Raw genomic sequence first — 16973 nt, 5'->3', positions numbered from 1 at the left:
TATCATAAGGAAAGTATAAATTGACTTCCGTGTGTGTGTGTGTGTGTGTGTGTGTGTGTGTGTGTGTGTGTGTGTGTGTGTGTGTGTGTGTGTGTGTGTGTGTGTGTGTGTGTGTGTGTGTGTGTGTGTGTGTGTGTGTGTGTGTGTGTGTGTGTGTGTGTATGTAAAGACTTTTATTTAAAAATTTGCTTAGTTAAATTTTTTTTGACAAATATCCATCTCCAAATATTTTCCTCGTTTATAACGTGTGGCTTTATTCACATTTGTTTCTAGAAATAAATATGTTTCATAAATATTTTGGGTGGTAATTATTAACACAATGAATGAAAGGTAAAACCACTGTACAAAATGTTTTTCTAGTATTCAAAGCTCTTTAACGCTACATGTCAGTCACCCATTCACATCCCGGGGATCCGGCCTTTTTAATAAGGCAGTTTTTTCTTACCACTGTAACTTTTGCTGCTTTGCTAAAGTGCTCATGATGGATAGTCCGGGTCTTTGTAACATAACAATAAGTAAGGTCTTTTACCTGCTCTTTGTAAAGTGTCTCGAGATAACACTTGTTATGAGTTGACGCTATACAAATAAAAATTGATTGATTGATTGAAATTGATCCCATTTCACATGCTGATGGTAGAGGTGGTAAAGTGTCAATCAGAATGAACTCATCCTATTCATACACAGTCACACGCCGCTTGCTATGCCATATATTGTATAATATTTTCTAAACCATGAATATGTTATGTAAGGCTATCAAGACCTCTTAATGTACGGTGGCTGGGAAGTGCAAAGCAAAATTACAAAGTGTTAAACACTTTTAAAAAATGTGAGACAAATTTACATTTTGAAAAACATTTTTACATTTTATGAAACAAAATTACAAAACCAAAAACCCTTACCAAGGACAAAACAAATGTACAAGATGTGAAACACTTTTACAATCGCTGAGACAAATTTACAAGAGGCAGAACACTTTCACCAGTCCCCAAACACATTTACAAATGACAGAATCTTAACGGAAAGGGAATGTACCGCGACAAAAACAAAACAAACAAAATGACCCCTCACTCCGGGTCACTTCCGACATTTGGTACATTCCCATGTTGTCAAGATTCTGTCATTTGTAAATTTGTTTTATAAGATGTAAATGTGTTTTTTTTCTTGGTGTAAGTGTTTTGGTTTTGTAATTTTGTTTTCTAAAAATGTAAAAAGGTTTTTCAAACTGTAAATTTGTAATTTTGCTTTGCACTTCCCAGCCACCGTACCAATGTGATGAAAGCCTGTCCTGTAGTGTCTGTCTGTAGTGAAGCCTGTTCTCCTCCAGACCGGAAGGTGGCGGTGTCACTGCTTTATAACGCTGGACGTCGACGCACAAAGGTATAAAGAAGAAGACGAAGAAGAAGAAGACCCGGGCATTGAAGGTTCGTTGATTGGTTATTTTGAGCAGAGGAGTTTGCCGGCGTGGTGGGCAGTCTCCCTCACATTGGTGTCCCCACGTACGCTCTTGTTTAGCCTTCCCGCTTCTGCGCAGCTCGATCCGGCTAAAGCGATCCAGCCTGCCCCCTTGTCCGTTTGCCCCCTTTGAGCAGCATGTCTGATTACGGCGCTCTACCGACAAATGGAGTCGGTGCTGGGATGAAAAAAGACGCTTTTGCTGATGCTGTACAACGAGCCAGACAGGTAACTCGAAAGCTCGACTGAAAGACAAGACAAGCCGGCGAGCTAGTTAGCTGGTTGGAAAACTGCAGCTAGCTTAATTGCCCGTGACGTTAGCTTTAGCTGTGGTTAACTAGCTTAGCGAGCATGTTAGCTTACAGCCTTTCATTTGTCTCTACGCGCTTTACCGCCCAGGTGTTACATTAAACCTGCTGTTCGTGGTGGATTCAGCACCTGGGGGAATTGTAGGTCACTCTCTGGTTTAATGTTAAATAAAACGACTTGTTATGAGTATGTTAGCGAGGTTAGTGTTTCTATAATAACCGGGAAGCGGAGCGTGTAATTTATCTTTCTTTACAAGGAAATTCGCCATTAAAAAAACCCAATGTGCGGCATAGCTGCGGTGTTGTGACCATCTTAAGGTAAATTCGTCTAATTACATCTAACATTTAAAAACAAAGCTCAGGTGTGGTATTTGCTGAAGGAGCGCGTGTGTGGCTCCAAATCCCAGGTCTGTGAGGTCACAGAGGTTTGGACTGCAAACTTCTTATTCACCAACATTTACAGGCTTTACCTTTTTTTTGTTTCAAGAGCCTGAAGTGCGGAGTGATTTCATCCCGGGAAAGATAACAAACCTAAAGGTGTTAAGACCTTTTTAGAGAACAAAGAAACAAGCAGTAAAACATAAAAACACGCGGACACTAAAAAAGGTCAAGATAGATTTATATTTTTTAATTTGATACCAAACAACACAGCAAACAGATTTGTTAGAGAAAAGTTCTCTGGACTGATTCATCCGGGTTTCTAACTGTATTAAACGTGGTGATAGTCACCTATGGTATTATGGTTGTATCTCTTGTTGTTCTTCATGATATTATTGGTTGGTGTTAATTGTGAGTTCATTAACACTAAAAGGTCAAAATTGATGCTGAAACACAGATTTTACTGACTTTTATTATGTTGCAAAGGCAAGCTGTGTCGAGACTGAAATACATGGGAAGGGTTCTACTCTCTGAATAAATTAAGTCATAGGACTTTCCTGGTAAAATGTTCAGGTCTTTCAGACATAAACGGTCAAAATCTTAATTATCCATTATCCATGTTTAATCCCACATTTCTTCTGTGCAGTGGGCCCCATAAGTAAATGGCATTGTTTCTGGGTGGCAACAAAATTAAGATTTATCGACTTTTTGAAATGTGTATAAATAAATATTGTGTTGCTGCCACTTACTTCCGTCTGTGATCTTCAACTATTTGTACCGAAACTTGAGTCCCCGGGAGTTTATCTTAATTTAGATATTAAAACGTCTATTGTGTTTCTTTACCCAGATTGCAGCTAAAATCGGTGGAGACGGTGTTCCCTCAGTGAGCAACAACGGTGGAGCTGAGAGTTATCCCTTCGCAGCACAGAAACGGTCCTTGGAAGAAGCAGGTTAGAAATCAGCTCACACATTTACTTTCTTTGCATGTATTTAGCCACGTTGTAAGACTCTTTTCTCTTGTTTCCAGATGAACCCGATGCTAAGAAGGTAGCATCACAGAGCGAGATAGATTCTGCATTGTGTACGTTGAATGCACACATTGATCCTATTATGGACACTCGCTCTGCTCTGTTTCCAAACACTCACCCAGTTTGTCTTTCTCTTACAGCTATTGGAGCTCAGCTGGCTGCCCTGTCCCAACAAAGGTATAAGGTTTTTTTTTACTTTTTCTTTTACATGAATGTGTTTGGGTCTTGTGGTTATGACCAAAAAAAATCCTTGAATAATCTTTTTCTCTCTTGTTTGCAGTGCCAGGCCCTCCACGATGACAGAGGAGTATAGGGTGCCTGATGGCATGGTCGGCCTCAGTGAGTACATGCACATACATTTCCCAAACCAGACGTAATTCCTGTTTTGTTTCGTGACATGTTTGGGAACTAAAATTTGAATGTCCTTTTGTTTTGTCTGTAAAGTCATTGGCCGAGGAGGTGAACAGATTAACAAAATCCAGCAGGATTCTGGCTGCAAGGTCCAGATTGCGCATGGTGAGCTAGGTGCTTACATCTGAATTGCTAAACGAGTAAAACATGAAGAATTTTCAGCTGCTCTTGAAAATAACATTTTTTTTAATATCTATTACAGACAGTGCTGGTCTTTCAGAAAGAAGTGTTTCTCTGACCGGATCCCCAGATGCTGTACAGTAAGTTCATATTATTTATAATACAACTAGTCAAGTTGTAGAACCTGACTGGTTCTTACTCTAGGTAATTTCCACTGATGTTACCGGTGGTTAACAGTCTGAGGGTCTCAACTCAAGATGAACACAAAATGTTAGGCTTCTTTTTGAATTCTACTATTGATAAATACATTTGTTAGAGCTAGATTGAAGATGGTGAAGAGCTACACCTTTAGCTTTTAACAAGGTGTATTTTCTGCTTGTAAAAGGAGATGGGTGGGCTTCCTTGAAATTAACAAAGTTTAGCGAATTTAGCAAGTGCTGCTCAGACACCATATCCAGTTATTCCATCTTAGAAAATTCTGCTGCAGCTCAAGACTCGAGAAAGGCATCAGTAGCTTATTGCACTGCAGGTTATAAGTCAAAATAGTGTGATCAATTAAGAAATGGTGTCTGTCATGAGCTCCTTACCACTTCATCACCATTATTTTTATCTCAACTTGATTCCAGGAGAGCTAAGGCCCTTATAGATGACATAGTGTCCAGGGGTCATGAGACGACCAATGGGCAGACAGGTTCCATGCAGGAGATGATCATCCCTGCAGGCAAGGCTGGGCTTATTATAGGCAAAGGAGGAGAGACCATCAAACAGCTACAGGTGAGACTCACAGGGTACCTTCATACAGCTCTATAATCATTTGATTTACAGGGTTTATGGTGTCCATGTTTTTTTTAGAAAGAGATGGATAGTTACAAAGCTTTGTGCGTAGTTCTAGTTCCATATTTAATCAATGTAACAAACCACTTCTGTCCAACCTTAGGAGCGGGCTGGTGTTAAAATGATTCTTATTCAAGATGGATCCCAGCCACCCAACATTGATAAACCTCTGCGCATCATTGGAGACCCCTACAAAGTGCAGGTACTCTTTAATACCAAGGAGATGGTTTTTAGCTAATTGGGAAATGTTTTATGCCTCAATGGACCCATCAAATCATTGTCTTGTTTGTTTTTCAGCAAGCAAAGGAGATGGTTAATGAGATTCTACGAGAAAGGGATCATGCAGGTTTTGGAGACCGGAATGAATACGGTTCAAGGATGGGAGGAGGAGGAGGAGGTGGAGGCGGCGGCGGTGGAGGTGGTGGTGGTGGTGGCGGCGGTGGCGGTGGTGGTGGTATTGATGTAAGTAGACTTCTGGGGTCAGGTCAGCTGACTAAACACGGATATAAAACTCCATTAAATGAACAGACTTGATGGTAGAAGGATAATGTGAGAATTTAGGATGCATGTCGAACATGATAGTAATTTGCAGGTAAAGCTCAAACTCTCTTTAACAGTTGTCACATTTTTGTCCATCCTACAGATCGCTGTGCCCCGCCATTCTGTGGGAGTTGTAATTGGCCGAAGTGGCGAGATGATCAAGAAGATCCAGAGTGATGCTGGAGTGAAGATACAGTTTAAACCTGGTGAGCTATTGAATCATTGTCTTGAAAACTGAACGACCCCGTACTTCATCATGTTTCTCTTTGGCCTGCTAAATTGTGTTCGTGCAGGAATGGGAAATTGACATCAGATAAGACAAATATACTTCTTAGGATTTATGAAGCATCTCTTGAAGGCTATAGCGTGAAAACATTTCAACCAGCTAAAGTTCTTTTCTAAAACAAGTTAATTTGATCCCTTGTTTAGCAGTAAAGGTTCTCTATAGTTGTAATTCTTGGTTAGATTAATTTCTCTAACTGACGAGCTAATCCAAAGTATCACATCTGTAGTAATTGAAGTTGCAGCTACTCCAGTGTCGATGTGGTGTAAATCAATACAGACTCGTATGACTGAGACCTTGGTGAACATACCGTTTATTTTATGTCAATGGAAAAAATGCAATAATCTGACTGTTTTTGTGATCACTCACAGATGATGGTACAGGTCCGGATAAAATAGCCCATATTATGGGTCCACCAGACCAGTGTCAGCACGCAGCCTCCATCATCACTGACCTGCTAAATAGCATCCGTGCCAGAGAGGAGGGTGGGCAGGGGGTAAGTACAGAGTGCAGTGGCAGGGTTTTAAGTTTGTGTTGAGTTTTTATTTCTGCATTGATGATCAAACACAGTGCTTACTGTGTTGAAGTAAAGCCTAACCCTAGTCATGGTTCCTCAACAGGGTCCCCCAGGCTCTGGTGGAGGGATGCCACCTGGAGGACGAGGGCGGGGTAGAGGCCAGGGAAACTGGGGTCCTCCAGGAGGAGAGATGACCTTCTCCATCCCTGCTCACAAATGTGGGCTTGTCATCGGCAGAGGAGGAGAGAACGTCAAGGCCATCAACCAACAGACCGGGGCGTTTGTTGAGATTTCTCGCCAGCCACCACCAAATGGTGACCCAAACTTCAAACTGTTCATCATCCGTGGGTCGCCACAACAGATTGACCATGCGAAGCAGCTTATAGAAGAGAAGATTGAGGTGTGTTGCGTTCAAGAACATGTGGAGAAGAAATACAATGCCTGATAAAACAACACAAACCCTTCTCCACATTTTAAGTTGAATGGCTTCTTCCTGCTTTGTTAGGCTCCATTGTGTCCAGTTGGTGGGGGTCCTGGTCCAGGGGGCCCAGGTGGGCCAGGTCCAATGGGTGGTCCTTATAATCCCAACCCTTACAATGCAGGGCCTCCTGGTGGAGCTCCTCAGTAAGTACACTCCACAAACAACACTTAAATGTATGACTTTTGATTTTTCCTGTATAGGAGACTGGTATAACAAAGTTTTAAACAATCTCTTTCTCTGTAGTGGGGGGGCACCTGGTGGTCCACAGTTCTGTCCTCAGGGTTGGGGAAATACCTATCAGCAGTGGCAAGCCCCTGCTCCACATGACCCAAGTGAGTGTCTTATTTTCTCTGCTTACCTTTTAAAGTTTGTAAATGATGAGATTTTATGAACGTATTTATTTCATCACTATGTATTCTGCCACCTCCCCTCCATTAGGTAAGGCAGCAGCAGACCCGAACGCAGCATGGGCAGCCTACTATGCACAGTATTACGGTCAACAGCCAGGGGGCGCCATGGCAGGTCAGACTCCAGGAGCCCCTGCTGCAGCAGCACCAGGGGACCAGAGCCAGGCTGCACAGGCTGCTGGGGGGCAGCCGGACTACACTAAAGCTTGGGAGGAGTACTACAAGAAGATGGGCATAAGTGAGTGTGCTCTACAGAGACAGCGTGTTATAGGCTAAACATGAGCCTTAAACTTAAGATTAATTACATTTCCTGTATTCCATCACTTTATCAACTGCTGTTAATGAACCGTCGCCGTAATAGTACATTGAGTACTTAAACTGTTGCAATCAGTATTATTGATCTAGTCATGCCAGTATTATCCAATAATGTGAAATGAGGACATAACTGTTGTTAACAATATTTCCTGTTTTCAGCCCAGCCAGCAGGAGGGGCAGCACCTGCTCCAGGCGCAGCAGCAGCTGCCACAGCGGCGGCTGGAGGAGCTGCAGCTGGAGGCCAGCAGGACTACAGTGCAGCCTGGGCTGAGTACTACAGACAGCAGGCTGCCTACTATGGACAGGGAGGGCAGGCACCTGGACAGGCTCCTGGTCCACAGCAGGGACAACAGGTAACACATATTTTACAACTCTTTAGAATTAACCTTGATGATACCATTGTCAAGTAAAACGAGTATCTGCAGAGAACACATGTACTGGCCAACTTACTGAATATCTATTTTGTAGTTAAGTTTCCTGGTTTCTGTAGTTTTTTGGTCTAATTGTCTGACTTACTATGATTGAGTCATTAAAATTCACATTTTCTGTTATTTCACACAGATGTATTTTCAATGTTATTTAATCATTCTTGACAACATCTGGTTTTGCAAAATGAAATAAGAAAGTGGTGTTCGTGTTGTCTGCCATTAGTTAACACAGACTGTTTGAATTATAATTTGTCTGTTTCATTTCAGGCTCAGTAATCTATTGGCTCCAGTAATCGTTTGGCTCCAGTCGGATGGATGGTTGCAACGGCTCTGTGGACTTTTTTTCTTTCTATCAAGCGATTTCCTTTTTGACTATAAAAAGACAAGACCATGGCTTAATCATCCGCACGGACATTTTTTTACCAACCTTGTTTGTTTTAGAAAGTCAAAATTGAAAGGAAAAAAGGGAACACATTTTGCCCATGCATTGAACAAGCACTAAATAACTTCTTCAGTTACTTTTTAGTTTGTCCCTTCACGTCACGGTTAAACTCACCTTGTCTCATACATCTGAATTTTAAAAAGAAAATGTGAAATGAGCATCTTTGCTTGCAAGCTAGCACATCAGCATCTCTACACTGACTCACATTTCAAGAGTTTTTCCCCCATTGATTTTTGAGGGTGAAAACAGTCTAGCAGTATTTCGAATATTTTCTTTCATTTAAAAAAAAGGACAGATTTTTTTTTCTTAGTTGTTGGTACACTTTTTAAACTTTTTTTTAAAAACATTCCCCATGTTTAAGTTGCAGGTGTATTTCTCCCTGCTGTCATGATTTTTTTTTTTTTTTTTTTTTTTAGTTTAAATCTTATTCTTTGTAATTATTTTTCATAAGGGGGTTGCGTGTGTCTGTGTAAAGTGTATGCTACTGAACAGAAATGTGTGCAAGTTGGCTGTGAGAAGACAATGTCTTTAAGTGTGTAGGTTGGTTGTGTAAGCATGTGTGTTTTGTGTGTTTGGCGGCCCTCTGTTTATATTTTTTTTTTTCGAATTAGGTTCCGTTAATGTATGCTGATTTTTTTATGTTATTTTTTACAGCTTGTTTTTAAATACTTAAATAAAAACATTGAAATTACATGTTTTCGTCCTTCATCATTGTGTATTTTCACCGTGTGTGTGTGTATGTGGCTTTGGATGTTAGAACAGCTGATTAAGTTATTAATTTTCTTTAAATTACTACATAGAACAAGTATGAAACTTCTCGAGTGATATAGTAGCACACCACTTTAGTAGTTTCCTACATGGTGTCTCTGTAACAATGGTTGTGCGGTACCTTTTGTTTTGGTTTTGATGGATGCGTCCGCAGGCGAGTGAAGGCAGTCTCGTGCACCCTGCGGACCAATCACAGACGAGCAGACTGCAGCGAGGGACTCCAGTTCAGTGGGAGATGGCGCCCAGCTCGAAATCCGAAAAGGACGAGGGCAAACAGAAAGCTCAAAGAAAACACAAAGACCATGTCGTGAAGCTTTTAATGCGTGCGAAGGTAGGCGCTAATACAACGCAGTGTTTGACATGAAACATGTAAGGAGAGATAACGAGATATCACAGTTACATTTAAAGTAGCTTCTGCGGCTAGCTGCTAACTAACTCGACGACAACTAACATCTAGTGGCAGGCGTGTAGCTTTTAGCTTATTAGCCTAGGTTTCAAACCATAAAAACATTGAGTGCTTTCTGCTTTCCCGTTATTTGTCTCTCTGTTTTTGACTATGCAAAAGGCGTAGACCTCTTAACAACAATGGTAGCATGCTAACTATTAGAGCCACATTATTTAGTGTATCGTTAACTTAGTCGGCGTTAGCTTCATATCACCATATCTGCACTTCACAGACAATTAGTGCAACAATACCAACAAAAACAACACCGCAGGGCATTGAATGAAGCTTTATTTTTCGTAGTTTGTTATCATCCTTAACCACAAGTATTGCAATATGATGGTGCATGTCCAATACCTCCTGCACACATTTATATGCCCACTGCTATACCATGTGTTTGTTTTTCTCTGTCTACATCTGGGTCCATTCTCTTGTCTGTTTTGCAGCTTTCAGGAAGGATTTCTCAGCGCCTGTTCAGGAAGCTGCCACCTCGAGTCTGTGTCCCTTTAAAGAACATAGTCAGCGAAGAGTTCCTGAGAGCAGGGTCAGTGACTTTGGCTTGTCTTAACTTGTTAGTTGTTATTACGAATCATGTATTGTTTTGTGGACTATACAACACCCTCTTAACCTCATTAGCATTTCAGACCAAGTTGGATGTTTGGTGTGTCGATGGTCTGTCTAAGCAGTTCTGTGTGTGTGACTTTTTGCTTCCAGACACATCTTTCTTGGTTTCACTAAATGCGGCCGCTATGTGCTGTCCTACACCAGCGACTGTGGAGAAGATGATGATTTTTCTTTCTATACATACCATCTCTATTGGTGGGAGTTCAACCTACACAGTCGGCTCAAACAGGTAAAGACATTTAGTCTCTAGAGCTTCCAGTTGTTTATCCAGTAGATTCATGATTGAACAGAGAAGTTATCAATATAACTGGAGTGGAGACCCAAGATAAGTCATCTTAATGTACGGATATCCTGTCCTTTGTCTCGCATCTGCATTTTTTCTTTAGGTCCATCATGTACGTCTGTTTGCTGGAGAGGAAATCTACAGTGACCTGTACTTGACTGTGTGTGAGTGGCCCAATGACCACTCAAAAATAGTAATATTCGGCTTCAAGTAAGGATATTAAACGCTTTGACAAGCAAGTCATATGGAGCTGACTTGTTTTATTTCAAATTGTTCATGTAGTGTGTCGGTAATGATGAGTACTAATTTGTGTGCGTATGTGGTTCTTCCTGTCAGTACACGCAGTTCAAGCTCTGTTCTGATGAACCTAATGATGAGTGATGAAAACAACAGAGACATATACATCACTATTGCCTCCATGCCTCCTCCTAAACCTTGTTCCCAGTGCTGCCCTGTACCCTCAACCACTACCATACGCACAGGTAAACATACATACACACACACACACACACACTAAAAAAAGCTTTCCCTAACTCTTGTAACTGCCTCTGCCTTTTTTCTTCTTACCAACAATATACTTTTCTCACTCCAGGAAGTGGTGAGTGTCTGGAGCATGGCTATGTGCTCAACAGCAGGTACCAGGTGGTGTACCCGTTCCCAACTTTCCAGCCAGCTTTCCAGCTGAAAAAGGACCAGGTCATTCTGTTAAACACAAGCTACTCTCTGGTGGCATGCAGCATCTCACTCAGCCCAGGTAAAACATATGCACCAATGGCAGTATCAGCACAGTTCCTAATACCTGTGTTTTGCTCATGCCTAAGATTAGAAATGACCATGATAATCCTGACACTTATTTTTATTCTGATTAATCCACTCTGGTATGTATTTCTTCACATAGGTAATTCTGGCTTTTGAATGTGTCTTGCAGGTAAACAGGGTCAGTCATCGCATATCCTTTACACAAAAAAGGCAGCTCTGTCGATTCAAGCACCTGCCTCTTCTCCCTCCACCTCCTTGGCCTCCTCTTCTCCTTCACTACCTCAGGGATCTACAGAAAGCCAGGTTTCGCCAAGCAGACCCGTTCACGTTCCCTCATCTCCTAGCCAGTCACAGGCAGCTGTGCGAGCCCGGGAGTTTGCTGCTGACCTCTTCAGACGGGCCCAGGGAGCAGGAGGAGGGACAGAAAATGAAGGCCAGGCAGAAAGGAAAACTGTTGATGGTTGTGAAAATGAAGCAGCACAGAGGCCAGGAGATGAAAGGACACATTTAGATGAGAGGCGAGAGGAGCATGACTGTAGAGAGAGGAAGGAGACAGAAAGAAGGACTTGTTTACCAGAAGCATCAACATCAGTTGGGAGCCACAGTTTGCCACCATGCTCTGAACAAGTGATGTCTCCTGCCTCCTCTTCCCTGTCACCGTCCCCGTCATCGCCCCAGACACCCTCTTCATCCCAGGAGGCTTCCCCAAGCGAACCCGGGTATGTCAACTATTCACGCCTTCACTACCGCCTCCAACAGCCAGGAGCAGCAGAGCAGAATTCAGGAGGTAAGAGGATGATTACGTCACAGGGAATGATCGATTGGATGAAACACTTTTAACAGGATGAGTCTCAAGCTGTTGATCTGTGTTTTCCTCTGTGTCTGTCTCTTCAGATTATGAAGATGATAAAGTTCAGCTACCATTTACTGTCACTGACCTTAAAGGAAGAAACCTGCAGCTGGTGACTGAGCCACACAACGGACAGGTGTGTGTTTTTGAGTCTGTAAATGTGTGACTGTAAGTCGAAAAAGATTTTATAGAATATGAAAATATCTTCTGCCTTTTATTTGGAATATTAGATACAAACGTTGAGTTATATCTCAGGGTACTTCATCACCCTGGTAGAACAGAAGATACTAGCTCCATCTCAACTAATAAAGTGGTTTTCAATAGTTTTACTTCTAATTTGGACAAAAAGGAATATTGCCAAACATCCCACATATGTTAAGTGATCATTCTTTCCTCTTTCAAAAGTTAAGTGCCTGACTTTTTAATGATTATTTATCAGAGATAGTTCTGTTTTAAACTGTGTTTACTATTCTGTTTATGTTTATGTTTATACAAAGCAAACAACTTCACAAAAATCTCTGTTGCTTTCATAGTGAAATATCGATGATGATGACTTTTTGAGCTTTTGATGTTAAACTGCCAAAGATATATTCTGTCATCTCATAAAAAACAACTTCTTCAGTAGCATGTACTACTGTCACTACTGTGACATTTATTCACAACAAAATATTCACAAATGTGTGTGTATCTACTTCTGGTACTTTAAGTTTTAACCCTTGTGTTTTTACTCTTGAACAGACCGTGTGTGTGGAGCAGTTGACCCTGGACTTTGAGTATCTTATAAATGAGGTGATCAGGAGCGATGCTGCCTGGGCTCCTCAGTTCTGCTCCTTTAGCGACTATGATGTTGTGATATTGGAGGTGAGTATCTGCATCTACATACTCATTGTGCACCGTGCATGCCCTGTTCATGTTGACTTTTAGTCTCTAAGAAATAGAAAGAGTCATTACTCATGTAGTCCTCGAGTTTACTTCAGTATATTTTCCTACCCCGTATATTTTTGCCTTCTATGTTTCCTAACAGTTAGGGACACATGTAAGGATGAGCATTTAGCTTTCTACATAAGGAAATTGTGTTTGATGTGCATCAGGTGTGTCCTGAAACCAACACAGTGATGATCAACATCGGTCTGCTGTTACTGGCCTTCTCCAACTCAGATGAGGAGCACTGCAGGTATTTGTCCTCATATGACCCAAAGCAATCTTCAGGACTTATTTCACCATTTTCTTCTTACCCAGCTAAGTCTGATCTTTGTTGCTTTTCTTTCCAGGCCAAACACATACCATTCCAACCTGCAGGTCAGCTGGGACCTGAACACAGGTGTCTGTCAGACTGTGGGTGTTGGTGACCTGACAGAGGTCAAAGGTCAGACAAGGTGAAGAACTACTGCCGCCTGCCTTCACAAATACACATCCTCCTATCTGTTTGTTTTCTTTTTGTTTTAATGATAAGTTCTGTTGTGAAAAGGTAGTAAATCTGTATGTCTCTCGTCAGTGGGAGTGTGTGGAGTTCTTACAGGAAGTCCTGTGTGAACACAGTGATGAAGTGGTTGGTTCCAGAGTGCAGCTCCCGCTACATTAATCGCATGACCAACGAGGCTTTACACAAAGGTGCGTTATTTCTTTCTTTTTCACCCATGCAAACCTGAAAATTTCAGGACAGGCTGCCTCTTAAATCTAACGACTTGCCTGTTCACATGTGCACCTCACAGTGGGAGACTTTCCCTCTCATGAGGAGGAGGGGGGGGGGTCTCAGGAGGCATGACATAGGAAGCAGATAAAGTAATAGCGTCTGACACTATGATTACACTTTTTGCTTTTATATCAATGCTGTGTGTAATTTCATTTATCCACAGTATCAACAAATCCAAACAAACTGTTAAGTAGAAAAGAATATGAAGTAGCTTCAATACATGCATGACGATTGTACCAGTCGGTTGATACAAACGGCGTCACCCATCTTGTAATGATGGATTTCCTGACCTGATCACAACTGGGCTCACCCTGACCTCATGCTGACATTTTACTAGGGGGCTAGCAGAGAAACTTCTGTTTAGTTGGTATGAAAAATTGTCCATTTGCATTCACTCATTCAGCTCTCCCAGCTAATTTCAGGAGTTTTGTGCTTGTGTATAAACACCACTGGGAACTGTTTACTCCTCACTCATCCAGAGCAAAGGTCAAGTCAGAGGTCACATAAAAATTAATAAATACAACAGCTTTTTTTTACTTCTAGTTTTGAATCTCTAAAAGCTGAGCTAGCTAAATTTGTTTACAAGAACATTTGGTATACCTCCTTTACTGTCTCCAAATCTCAATCCAAACAGTAACATAAGATGACATCCAGGCTAGCGGGGAATCATGGGAGTTCGCTCTGCTACTCCGTCCCCCCCCAGTGAAAACAAACTCCGTGTTGACCGTAGTCAATATGAACAGTCAAAACCGACCTGAGGTTGAGAATATGTTTACCGACGATATATCCAAGTATCATTTACATGACGTTTTTAATCAAAGCAGCACATAAAGCAACAGTACGGCATTTTCAGAAGCAGCTCCCGCTTCCTTATGTAGCAGTCTTTGACGTAGCATCTGGTGTTTCCACGGCAACGATAAATATTTTGCATCTGTTATGGCGGCTCATCCTGGCGGCTGCTGCAAAGACACGTCCTGTAACAACTATTAAATTATGGATTTTTCTGGCTTTGATAACTGTTGGAAATATTTGAGGTGATGTAAGTACTCAATTAAAAATTATGTATTACATCGGCTTAGTCAATTTTTAATTAATTTAGATATTTGAATGTAAACATTGTCATACAATTCTACATACTATACCTTTAAGAGGTTGTGAAGTCATGCATTTCCACCTTGTCAGAGAAAATATTTTGTCTGATTAGGTAACAGTAAAGCTTTTACAAATATTGTTTGAGTGTTAATTCACGGTAAGTAATCATAATGACATATCACTTAATGTCTGGTGATTATAACTGTATTAATAAATCATAGTACAATAAAGTATTGTTGCTGCCTCAGTTTTATACATTTGAGAAGTCATTTATTTTACTGGCGTGAATAATCAAGAGGTAAAAGCAATAATGTGTAATCCACCTCTCACAGCCTGCCTAATCAATCAATCAAACTTTATTTTTATAACGCCAGTTCACAACAAATGTTTTCTCCAGACACTTTGCATAAGAGCAGGTGAAAGACCTTACTCCTGGTTGCATTAAAAACAAAGCTCGCTATGAGCAGGCCTTGTGTTCTCCATATTTAAACAGAGCTCCCAAGTGTGTTGTTTGGTTTTCAGTGTGTGTTCGTTTAGTCAAGCATGAATTCAAATCTCATTCTTCTTCTCACCTGCAGGCTCGTCACTGCAAGTGTTGGCTGATAGCGACCGATGTACCTGGATCGTGTTATGAAAGGAAAGAGGGGGACGCGTAAACACTCCGATGCACGTCAATGAGACCTCATCACCAGTGTTGAGCTCAACTTTAATCTGAGCACTGCTGCACATGTTCAATGGATCTAATAGTTCAAAACCTGGGTCAAATTCAAACTGAGCAAAGAACTCTCTAGGTTAAATACTGTAAAGAATTTTTTAGGTGTTCTGTGTTTAATTTGACACCTTTCATATTTTTTTGTTGTCATAACCACCAAAACAAAGAGCTGGACTTAACCAAGATTTAGTTTTTACATTTTTATACATTACGTTGTACTGTTAATGTAGTGTGAGCGTTTCTTGTGCTTGTGTTTGTAACTGAGCGCATGCAATATCTGCACCTGTGTGATTTTCTTACGGGGATTTCATCCAGAGAATAAAAGTGTGTGTGTTGGAGTGTGTGCATGTTGAATGTGTTGGTTATATTTGACAGATTCAGCTGCTTCTGAACAAGATGTTGCTGTGGACCATTTCAGTGTAGCTGCATTCATGCAAAAATGCTGCAGTATTTAAAGTCAACATGTCTAAAATGTTTTTTTTGGTTTTTTTTAAGTATGTCATAGAAGTGGTGGGTTTGTTGGAGTCACCTGTTCAGCTGGTTAATATCACACACCATGTTAACTGGCATGTAAGTAAGACTTTGTTCTATTGGAATATTTTGTAAAAATAAAAGGTCCTAAGTGTTTTTTTTTTTAAGTCTGTTGAATGAAGAACAAACACATAAAGGATCTGGACAGTATAAACAGTGGGCAGCTGTGGCTCTGTGGTGTCGGTCGTCTCTCCACCAGAGGATTGGGAGTTCAATCTCTAGCTCATGTCAAGGTGTCCTCTGGTAAGCTATTGAACCTGGAATTGCTCCCCAGTAGGATAACGATAGAGAAAACACGCTCAACTCCCTTTCAACATACAGAAAGAAACGGTGCTGCTGAATGCTGAGAAATGTTCAATTAGGACAACACTCCAAAATTGTGTTTTAATTATCAGAGCGTCTGCTCGAAACATCCGTGTGGCAATTAAAATACAATTTTTGGAGTGCTGTCCTAATTGTTTTTCTTGTTCATCAGTGGTAAAGCCAGCAGTGTGTGATTGCATATGAGTGGTTAATAGAAGAGCACTTAACGTAGCAGCCACATATTAGTGTGTGTGAATGTGACATGTAGTCTAAAAGCAACTTTGATGACCTTTGACAGATGTCTGTCAGTGTCATTGAGTACCACGTTAGTTTTGACACTATTGACATCAATCCTCGTCCAGACACCAGCATTATGAGCAGATAAAAGTCGTTATTAAAAAACACTTAAGGTGGAAAAAAAATCTAAATGTAAAGCTCCTGTGAGGAACTTTCAGGTTGTGAATTTGTGTGTCCCCCCTGTGGACAAAGCTGGACGTCATATCTCTGTGATCTTGTCCTTTACATGTGTGTATATTGTTTTCTGACAAAATGTCTCATTCGGCTTCACTTTTCAACTCACCATGACTCAAAATCATAAAATACTGTTTCTTCAGGGTGCTCCCTCGTCTGACACCTCCACTTGGCAGGGATAACAGGTCGTATAGAAATGACGGTTGTTGTTGTTGTTGATGGTCTGGTTTGCTAACGTGTTCATTAGGATGTATCTATTCATTTCAATCTGATTTATTACCATCTATATACTCCCCACAGGAACTAAATAATATATAAAGGAATATACACAAAAAGAGTGCGACAACACACTATACTCTGTTTGACTCGCGTAACGTCCTCTCCTATATGTTCATGGTTGTAAAAGCTGTACAGTACTGTGAAGAATAATATACTATTGGGACAATAATATTTTCAAGAGAACCCAACAAGGTCACTCCCCTTAGCTGTTACACCTCCCTT

At 41.0% G+C, this 16973-nt stretch overlaps 2 protein-coding genes across 6 annotated transcripts; both read left to right on the top strand.

Moving 5' to 3' along the window:
* The first annotated feature begins 1296 nt into the window (after positions 1-1296).
* khsrp (KH-type splicing regulatory protein) lies at positions 1297-8635 on the top strand. Of its 5 annotated transcripts, none has more exons than XM_061050082.1 (18): positions 1297-1421; positions 2986-3088; positions 3166-3219; positions 3307-3343; positions 3447-3505; positions 3611-3691; positions 3780-3837; positions 4324-4471; positions 4635-4733; positions 4829-4993; positions 5175-5277; positions 5726-5850; positions 5975-6271; positions 6377-6495; positions 6596-6684; positions 6791-6997; positions 7234-7427; positions 7770-8635. In XM_061050082.1, exons 5-18 carry the CDS (start codon positions 3463-3465, stop codon positions 7776-7778), a joined length of 1737 nt encoding a protein of 578 aa, XP_060906065.1. In that variant the 5' UTR covers positions 1297-1421; positions 2986-3088; positions 3166-3219; positions 3307-3343; positions 3447-3462; the 3' UTR covers positions 7779-8635. The 5 variants fall into 5 exon arrangements, with proteins under 5 accessions (XP_060906065.1, XP_060906073.1, XP_060906048.1 ...); XM_061050065.1 differs by lacking the exon at positions 1297-1421 and adding an exon at positions 1428-1680 and having other exon boundaries at positions 3611-3682; XM_061050055.1 differs by lacking the exon at positions 1297-1421 and adding an exon at positions 1428-1680.
* A 258-nt stretch (positions 8636-8893) lies between these two features.
* On the top strand, positions 8894-15792 carry dcaf15 (DDB1 and CUL4 associated factor 15). The gene is made up of 13 exons (XM_061050098.1): positions 8894-9043; positions 9601-9698; positions 9869-10007; positions 10165-10271; positions 10398-10543; positions 10654-10815; positions 10990-11607; positions 11715-11806; positions 12409-12531; positions 12762-12844; positions 12942-13046; positions 13166-13281; positions 15034-15792. Exons 1-13 carry the CDS (start codon positions 8948-8950, stop codon positions 15087-15089), a joined length of 1941 nt encoding a protein of 646 aa, XP_060906081.1. The 5' UTR covers positions 8894-8947; the 3' UTR covers positions 15090-15792.
* Positions 15793-16973: the final 1181 nt, after the last annotated feature.

Source organism: Labrus mixtus, chromosome 2 (genome assembly GCF_963584025.1).
Source record: "Labrus mixtus chromosome 2, fLabMix1.1, whole genome shotgun sequence".
In the NCBI taxonomy this organism is placed as follows: Eukaryota; Metazoa; Chordata; class Actinopteri; order Labriformes; family Labridae; genus Labrus; species Labrus mixtus.
Note: the sequence above shows the minus strand (reverse complement) of the source record. Positions and strands in the feature narration are given on the sequence as shown.

Excerpts from the sequence above, each read along its gene's own strand:
- khsrp (XM_061050055.1), top strand. The coding sequence starts at position 1,591 with ATGTCTGATTACGGCGCTCTACCGACAAATGGAGTCGGTGCTGGGATG. Across the intron at positions 3,344-3,446 it reads GCTGCCCTGTCCCAACAAAG|TGCCAGGCCCTCCACGATGA; the intron begins GTATAAGGTTTT and ends TCTTGTTTGCAG. Across the intron at positions 6,998-7,233 it reads CTACAAGAAGATGGGCATAA|CCCAGCCAGCAGGAGGGGCA; the intron begins GTGAGTGTGCTC and ends TCCTGTTTTCAG.
- dcaf15 (XM_061050098.1), top strand. The coding sequence starts at position 8,948 with ATGGCGCCCAGCTCGAAATCCGAAAAGGACGAGGGCAAACAGAAAGCT. Across the intron at positions 9,044-9,600 it reads AGCTTTTAATGCGTGCGAAG|CTTTCAGGAAGGATTTCTCA; the intron begins GTAGGCGCTAAT and ends TCTGTTTTGCAG. Across the intron at positions 12,845-12,941 it reads TCAGATGAGGAGCACTGCAG|GCCAAACACATACCATTCCA; the intron begins GTATTTGTCCTC and ends TTTTCTTTCCAG.